The sequence below is a fragment of the Euprymna scolopes genome, chromosome 46, assembly GCF_053919585.1.
Source record: "Euprymna scolopes isolate OS-2025 chromosome 46, ASM5391958v1, whole genome shotgun sequence".
Lineage (NCBI taxonomy): Eukaryota > Metazoa > Mollusca > Cephalopoda > Sepiida > Sepiolidae > Euprymna > Euprymna scolopes.
Genome location: NC_136527.1, coordinates 90,404,782 through 90,414,542, shown reverse-complemented (window position 1 = coordinate 90,414,542; position 9,761 = coordinate 90,404,782). Strand labels below are relative to the sequence as shown.

Here is a 9,761-nt window from a genome sequence, read left to right as displayed (position 1 = left end):
TTTAAAATACTGATTTTTCGGTACTTGTACAGTTTAGTCAAGACATTAAAAAACGAAAATATCAAAAAAAATATTAAATTGTACATATCCGTTATGAAACGAAGTTCTCCGAAAAAAAAAACTCACTTAATTTTATGAAGTAGGTTTTTTTTTTTTTACAGCGAAAAACAATTTTTTATGATACCAAGCAAAAGGATGGATTTTTAGGAAGAAAAGCTAGTATTAAAGATGGGGAGGGAGTGTCAGCGCTTTAACTGGAGTTATCTCCCCGTGACGTTTCTAAATTCCCAACAAAATTAAGAAACAATCCAACGCGCTCTCATAAAAACGTGTTTTTCTGCTGTAAGAAAAACCTACTCGATCAAATTAAGTGAAATTTTTTCGGAGATCTTCAGTTCAAAACGGATACGTACAATATAACCTTTTTTTTTTTTTTTTTTTTTCTTCGATATTTTCATTTTTTAATGTCTTGATTAAACTGTACAAGTACCGATTTTTCTCTTTGATTTTAACAACAGGTGTCCGAAAAAATGGCGTCTACATTTTCGGAGATAAACTGTAGAAGTACCAAGAATAGAAAAGTACTAGTTTATCCTTAAACACATGTAAATTAATGCCAGATTTATTTTAAGTTCCTATAAGAAGAAAAATGAGGGGGAAAAAATACACCCCCATGGTGTGGCGAACAAAAGTGTGACATAAAATCAAAAAAGAAAATGGACGTATAAAGTCGCAAGTGCCAGCGTGAGGTCAGAGGTAAATTTTTATTTTAACAAAAACCAGAAGTACCTATTTACTATGCCCCCCCCCCCGGGACAGAGTTAGACACCAGGGTCGTTTTTTAACGTGGAGAAAAGGTACAAAAATAAAAAATTGTCTCAGTCGTGAAGGATTGATCCTCCACCGAAAGAGAACAAGAAATGGAAGTGCAGCATTTGAAGAATAGATACTACACTTTGATCTTGACCAAAAAAGGCCAAGTTTGAAGGGAAGTAACAAGAAATATTTTATATCAGGAATCTATTTCGGCCTAACACCGTTTTTTGCTGACTTCAAATCAGGACTCAATACACCTCAGAAACTGTATCAATTACCTTCTCTTAAATCTTAACATTTATAAAAAAAATAATCAAATATTAAAATAAATGATTTTTTTTTCTATAAACATCAAAGAAATCGGCATTTGTATGAAAAGTCTTTGTTTAACGTTCATTTAAATTTTCTGCGAACCTGCATTCGCCATCTTGAATTTATATCAACGTTAACGTCCGTTACAAATCAAACAATGACGTTTTTTTTTAATCCGATCGTTGTTTCTTTGAAGCAAATTATATAAACAAAAGTAAGTATCGGGCGGGGAGAGGGATTACTGTACACATAGATTCGAAAAAGTTGTCAAAAAAACCATATATAACAAATAAATGTTATCAAAGGCAAGATAAGTTACTTTTCTACCTAACTGGTTATGTTTTTAGTGTTTTTATTTAATGTAACATGTTTATTCAGCTCGAAAAACATACAGTGTTTACCGATGTATTGGAAAGTTAAAAATGGCGACCGACTCTCTCTTTGACACAGTAAGTTTGCGAAAAGGAATTAAAAATAAAAAACTGGATAAAATACTGTTAGAAACTCGCTCAATATATATTACCGTGACATATATTCGGTGGGTTTTTAGCAGTACTTTGTCCAGTTTTTTTTTTATTTTTAACTCCTTCTCCCAAACTTACAGTGTCAAAGTGAGAGTCGGGCGCCATTATTAATTTTCCAATACATTGGTAAACACTGTTTTTCGAGCTGAATGAACATGTTATGTTAAATAAAAACACTAAAAACATATCCAATAAGGTAGAAAAGTAATTTATCTTGCCTTTGATAACATTTATTTGTTATATATTTGTCTTTTGACGATTTTTCAAATCTATGTGTACAGTAAAACAAACCCTCCCCCCCTTTTTTTTTTGCAAATCAATTGAATTCTTGGTACTAGTGCAGAGAGTGATCCGGACGTAAATCATAACGTTATTATTTAAAAAGCCATTCTTAATATGGGGAGGGTAGGGCGTTTTGTACTTATTCTATGTTTCAACCTTACAATTGAATAAAAAACATATCATAAAACTTTAATTAAACTTGGAAATACGATTTAAAAAATAGTGCGGATCGCTCTCTGCACGAGCACCGAATTCTTTTGTTATAAGATTTAAAAAAAATTTTGGACATTTTTAACAAGATTTAATAAAATAGAACAAAAAAGGGTAAAATCCCTTCAAAATGTACTGAGAAAATAAAGCTGTGTATGCATAGGTGTGTCAGAAACTGACCTTACGAATGCGTGAAATATATTGAATAATTCGACCCCCTGTCTTTCCAAGCTTATAACTACTCAAAAAATGTAATTCAAACCCTAATTTTTTTTTCAATTAAAGGAGCAAGGACCGAGGTTTAATTAAAAGAAAAAACAAAACAAAAACAACATAGTTTTAAAAAAAAAGGTTTTAAACTTTACATGTAAATTTCTAAAAAACACTTCTTTTTTGTTTTAAATTAGAATATATAATTTATTGATCTTTTATCTTCGATTTGTGATATATAAAACTTTGGTGAATAAATTAATTATTTACTAGACATCTCAAAATGGGGGGGGGATGAATTAAAAAAAAAGTTTGTCTAAAATATATTTGGTTTATTTGGAAAGAGCATAAAATTTAACATTGACCCTGAAAATATCGTAAAAATAGAATCAATAGAAAAATTTTGATAGATTTTTAGTTTAAAAATTGAAAAATACTTAACTCGTAAAATTCAATTGATTTCATTACTGTTTTTTAAAAAGTAAAAAATAATATTTCTATTATTTTTTATACAATTTAATAGTTTATTTTGGAAGTATAATCCATAAAGAAATTAAACAACCCACTTTTAAAAGAGAAATTACGAGTTTTTTATATTTTATTTGTAGTTTCGTGTTAGGGGTGTCAAAAATTCCCCCAAAATTCTGATGCGCATTAAAAATGTTTCTTTTCTGTTTCTTACGTTATACATTAGTACATTAGGGGTCATTTCAAGCTAAAAAGTTTATTTACTGCACCCATCTGAACTAGAGAAAATCATGATTAAAATGTGTATGTCTCGTGTAAATAGTTAATGAATATGAGATATGGTCGACGTTCTGTGTAGACCAACAGGTGATCAAAAGGTCAGATCAAGCATACCGGAAAACGAAATGAGAGCAAATTGACAACTCGGAAATTCTAAGAGAAACAATTCAAACAAATTTTATTTACAAAATGAAAAAAAAAAAGAACAAAACATACAAAATAATTAAAACAATAGCGCGTGGTTCAGTGGGGGAAGACGTGGCTGGTTACCTTTAATGCATCTAAAATCAAACTCCTATCCTTACATCATCAACGCTCTGATCCCCATCTGGCATCAATTGGGATGGATGGCTCTCGTCTGAGAGAGGCCCCGTGTTTTGACAAGCTTCTGGGTTTGACCTTTACTCCTGATCTGAAATGGAGCACGTACATCAAGTCTGTTGCCAAGGTCGCTGGAAAGATGGTGGGATCCTTCTACCGCTCCAGAAGATATCTCGCTACTGATGCAATTCTCTATCTGTATAAAAGCCAAGTACGTTCAAGGATGGAATACTGCTGCCATATCTGGCCAGGAGCTGCTAAAAACAGCCTATCCTGCCTTTACAGAGTACAAAATAGACTTCGTAGCTTAGTGGGGGATGCCCTTTTCTCTACCCTGCAACCTCTCTCCCACAGAAGAGACGTTGCGAGCCTATCCTTGTTTTATCGTTATTTCCATGGCAGGTGCCTGTCTGAACCCCAATCTCTGGTCCCCCCCTCGCCAATCTTTCAAGAAAAACACCCGTCTAGCCGAATCCACTGTGAAAAATTTCCCCCACTCTTTATCTGTGCCTAAATCAAAACGTGGAGTCCATGAACAAAGCTTCTTTCTTAGAACTGCACGCCTGTGGAACTCTGTTCTGTCTGCCTGCTTCCCACCTGACTACAACTTGGATGTGTTCAAGTCCAACATTAACAAATTCCTAATGAACTGCCCCCTTAAATAAACACTTAATCAAATCTCCACACTAACGTAATGTACTTGCAATAACCCTTATCTCTGAGTGGCTTCCGGGCCTTGATAAGTGGTGATCACTGTGTAAAAAAAAATTAATTTTTTTTTTTTTCGATTTTTTAAAATTATTTTTTTTCAATTGTTTTAATTAATTTTTTAAAATGTTTTTATGTAGAATAAATGCACGTGATGCAACAAAGGATTTTGTCGAATTTATCTGTTGCCACTTGCTCTCTCCACATGAGTTCATCAAGATATGAACTAAACTATGGTTTGGTTTATTTTATTTATTTTTAGTTTTTATTTTGTTGTTTATTGTTTGGAGAAGGTCAGCTAGCGGTATATATATATATATATATATATATATATATATATATATATATATATATATGAGCAAGGTACATATTGTTGTAATCTTCCTGTTTTCACTGTCAATTTAAAAATTCACAAGTGAAATTGGTTTATTTTTTGTTTTTATAATGTTTATTGAAAAAATACAAAAAACAGTTGGCGAGGGAATTCGAATGCCTTACAGACGCAACTTTCCATTGTCTTTACACGCAAGAGCATTTCATTTACTCATATAAACAACAGAAAGATGCTTCTTATAAAAACTAATTGACTGCAAAAAAATAAAACCCGTAATCTTGTAAAATTTGTGAATTTTCATTGAAAATGAAAATTGATTTATTGAATTGAATTTCAACATAAAACATGTTTACATTTGCTGATAACATTTTTTCTTTATTTACAGACTTGAACAATTGATGGCTAATCAAGTATCAGTTTCGTTTCAAATGGAAAATGAATTTCAACATAAAAAATAACCAGGACAAATAGTGGAGAAGAAATGGTTTTAGAAGGAAATTCTTTAAATGAATCACAAATATTTACATGAAGTATACTTAAGTTGATTCCATTACAAAACAAACTATTTGTCCATTGTGGAAGGGAACAACTGTGATCACTCTTGATTATTAGAGAAAATTTATACGCATGTCACATCAAGTAGATGTATATCACATTTATTAAAAAATACCCACAGGATACACCAGTTTGTGTTATTTAATATACATGATGAACACAAAATGTCTCCAGAAATTTAAACGTGTGCTCGCAAATGTAAACACAAAAACTTTTCATCAATTTGAAAAGATTTTTCAGTTTGAGAAAGAATTAAGAAATGAACTTTTTACTTCATTTGAAACCAATTAATGATACATCAAGTGAAACATTTATTCAGGATGACAGTTGAATTCTGCTTAAATCAATTATCAGTTTTGTGCCAAACCGTGAAAAATAGCGGAGAACAAATGTTTTAAAAGCAAAGAAAGTCTTTAAATGAACCACAAATATTTACATAAATTATACGTAAATGCCGTAAAAAGTAAATGCGATTACAAAAAAATAAAAATAAAAACTATGAAAAAAAATGTGATCACTCTTGACTATTAGAGTATTATCAAGTAAACCGGATAAACCAGGCTAATGAAAAAAGGGAAGAATAATTTGAATATTAACACAACTTTGTTTTTACAAATTTATCTATGTCATTTAATGGACATTTGAATAATCAGTTGCAAAGGACCTAACGAATTTCAGCCTTCTTGGTAGGTTTGCGAAAAATATGCCCAATTTCTCGCGTCTCTGAGAATCTGGTAGTTTGCAGAGTTAAATGGCTTCTCTTCTGAGAAGCAAGTAAAGGGGAACAGAAACCATTTAATTATGGTATCTGGAAGAATAAAACTCCATAAACGGAGCAGAACTATTTTAGTTCTAGTAAAGACGATATTTGTCTAAAAAATTCCTATCACAATAGGAGTAAATTCTTGATTAAAGGGAAAAGGGGGATGATGCTCCAAGCACAGTTGACCTCGAGGCAGTGCCTTTTAGAGAGACACTTTATTTAACGTCTGCACTCGAGTAGAGTTTTTTGCAAAGAGAACGAAAATGTTTTTTAGTTTTAAAACCGCGCGCAGGAAGTTTTTAGCGGTCCAATGAAAGTCCCTGAAAGAGAAACCATGGCTTCAGTGCCACAACCAATAAGGCTCGCCCTTCCATGTACAATTTCCAATTTCTAAGCCTGACATATTCTTCTCTTTCGTTTTGCTGTTTATCTTTTCCATTGGCCAACTTCTCAACTGTTCCCTTTCTTCCAGTCATATTGTCATATTTAAAGAGGGCTTACAAATTAAATTTTTTTACATGTTCAACTTTAATGAACAACAATGGTGTTAGTGCTCGTTGATTTGCAAGTGTGGAAAAATCCAAACAAATAGAACATAATTAGGTAGAGAATTTCAAGAAAATCTGTGGTCTTTGGTATCCATATTTCAACAGACGTATATCAAATATTCAAACACTTATTTTCGCATAAATATTTTGAATACAGCAATGATTTTTTTGGGACTAGATTCTCCTTGATATTTTATGTGGTTTGAAACAAAATTTCATAAACTATAGTAAAACTATACTTCAGTAAATTCCATTAAGAAAAACAAGCTTTGAAACTGTGAAAGGGAAAAAAATGTGATCACTCTTGATTAGCAGAAATTTATACTGATGCTACAGCAAGTAAACCAAGTCTAATTAAAAAGGATAAAGTTTTTTTGCAGAGATACTCATTAAATAAACACTTGGATATTCACATAACTCCTACATAAAGTGATGTATATGTTGCAGCAAAAGAAAGATGTGCATTGATCTGAGAACTAATTGACTGAAAATGGAGCAATATAAATTATTTACTTGTAAACTTTGTGGATCTGCATTTTCACAAAATGCAAATCTAAAACGTCACGTTCGAATGCACAAAAATGAGCAACTCTATTGTGAAATTTGTGGAAAAGCTTTCTCACATAAGGGAAAATTAAAAATACACACACGAATACACACAGGTCTAAAACCATATTCTTGTAAAATTTGTGGATCAGCTTTTTCACAGTCTAATGGTCTTCAACGTCACATGCGAACACACACAGGTGAAAAACCATACTTATGTAAAATTTGTGGATCTACATTTTCAGTGAACGTAAATTTAAAAATACACATACGAGCACACACAGGTGAAAAACCATATTCATGCAAAATCTGTGGAAAATCTTTTTCACAAAGTACTAGTCTAAAAAACCACTTGAAAACACATGCAAGTGAAAAACCATTTACTTGTAACATATGTGGAAAATCTTTTTCCCAGAAGGGAAATTTAAATGCACACTTACAAACCCACGCAGGTGAAAAACCATATTCTTGTAAAATTTGTGGATCTACATTTTCACTGAAAGGAAATCTAGAAACACACATGCGAACACACACAGGTGAAAAACCATATTCTTGTAAAATTTGTGGAAAGTCTTTCTCACAGAATATTAGTCTAAGAACGCATTCACAAATACACTCAGGTCAAAAACAATATTCTTGTAAAGTTTGTGGATCTACATTTTCACGGAAGGCAAATTTAAATACGCACTTGCGAAAAACCAGACATTATCATATGGAACAAGCCTGAAAAAAACTGCACTCATTATTGATATCACAATCCTAAATGACTTTGGCCTTAATAAAGCTGAACGGGAAAAGATAACCAAGAATGATTTAAAGATGACATCGTGGTATGAATGTTATATGTTACATCTTTATTCATAATTTTATAATCTAAACTGATTATAGGATTTGTATTAATTTAACTGCGCCATGATTCATATGCGATCGTACGAAGCTTATTCTTCCGTTTGTTAATTAAGTGTTTTACCTATAATCAAATGTCTGTCGATTAATAACGATTTACGAAAATAAGAATTTTTAAATTATTTAATGCGTTTATGAAAGCATTAGTGCTGTTATAAATATAATTAAAATATAAACTGAAAATAACAATAAAATTAAAGTAAAATATATTACGAATTAATCATAAATGTAATTATCGGACTATTTGCATTTGTTAAATTATTTCAACAACATAAAATTACAATGGTGACAATTGACGTTAATCAAAATAAAATGATCAGATTATGAACATAATGCTCTTTTGCAAAATCAAAAAATTGTCTTTGCGGCAGTGAATTAATTATTTTATGTGGTTAATCTTAAGAAGTACCTAAAAACAATCTTTGGAAGACCAAGCTGTAATGAAATACAGATTGCAGCTGTAAAGAGAAAGACATTATACCGGTTGTCATGGGAGTACCTGGCTTAGTGAAAAAGAATCTTAAGAAGTACCTAAAAACAATCTTTGGAAGACCAAGCTGTAATGAAATACAGATTGCAGCTATAAAGGGAATATCTATTCTAAAAATAAACCCCAATCATAATGTAATCAAGTGTTAGAACTTTGACTGAAGTAAAATGAAACATAAGAGTTAAATCAGACATTGTAATACGGAGTGAAAGTCTGAAAGACCTGTGCTCATTGTAAGGTTCCGCTGGAGTTACTATGCGATGTGACACAATATCTCCATTGCACAAAACAAACAAAACCAGAGAACAGAAACTTAGAAGGAATTATTCATCCACCTCTGCCTAATTTTTTTGTTGCTCATCGTTTACAACCAAATCAAGTTTAAAGTATGTAAGCACACTAGAGAAATAGAAGAAAACCCTGACCAAATATTTAAAGTCACGTTTCGTATTCGCTTCCCAAATAAGATCTTCTCACTATCGCTAACTTACATTAGCTTTTATGAGGAATGGTGCACCTTCTCAAAGTGATGTTATCTCAAGTAATAGCATGAAGCTGGATACTCCACCAGACTAGATGAATTCTTGTTTTGGAATCCAGTAAGACCATGAGACCAAAATGAAAGATATACTACAACGTATAAAAATGGTTAATTGGGGAGAGGAAAATTATGTTCTCAATTTCTTTACTAACTCAGTGTTTGAGAGATAAAGAACTTAAATGGAACATTTGAATATCTATGTATCTCATATAGACTTCAAGTGTTAGCCCCAGGTAGGGGGCCCCTTGATTTCTGAGAACTTAGACTGAAGTAAAATAAAACAAAAAAGTGAAAAACCATATTCTTGTAAAATTTGTGGATCTACATTTTCACAGAAGGCAAATTTAAATATGCACTTGTGAAAAACCTGACATTGTGGTATGGAACAAAGCTGAAAAAAACGCACCCATTATTGATGTCACAATCCCAAATGACTTTGGCCTTAATAGGAACGGGAGAAGATGACCGAGAATGATGTCACTATCCCAAATTAATAGAGCAGAACGGAAAAAAAAAGAACAGAATCTAAAAACGACATGATCTGTGAAAGAAATCAACATTATATACCGGTGGTGAAAGGAGCACCTGGCCTACTAAAAAAAATTCCAGCAATATTTGGAAATGATTCCTGATAGAGCAAACTGGCATAAAATGCCATAAAGGGAACAGCGTCTTAAAAAAGCCTCAGATATAAATCCAAATCGTAATGAAATCAACTTCCAAGACAGAACCCGTTGGTCTCTTAAAACTAACCAAGTTTAACAAAAAAATAAAAACCACTTTCTGTGTGAAATATGGTGTGGCACAAGGTGCCTTCACAGCGGAAGAAGAGGAAACATAAACAAAGAAAGAGAGGAAAAAGTCTTGGCAGAAGAGGAGTTTTTAACAACGCGCCAGCACGATAGAGATTTTAACCATATTTCAGAAGGATTGAAAACTTTGAACAAA

At 32.1% G+C, this 9,761-nt stretch overlaps 1 protein-coding gene across 1 annotated transcript; it reads left to right on the top strand.

Annotated features, from left to right (window-relative positions):
* Window positions 1-1,235: 1,235 nt before the first annotated feature.
* LOC145270985 (uncharacterized) lies at window positions 1,236-8,880 on the top strand. Its single transcript, XM_080126521.1, has 2 exons — window positions 1,236-1,342; window positions 4,850-8,880. Exon 2 carries the CDS (start codon window positions 6,821-6,823, stop codon window positions 7,601-7,603), a length of 783 nt encoding a protein of 260 aa, XP_079982647.1. The 5' UTR covers window positions 1,236-1,342; window positions 4,850-6,820; the 3' UTR covers window positions 7,604-8,880.
* Window positions 8,881-9,761: the final 881 nt, after the last annotated feature.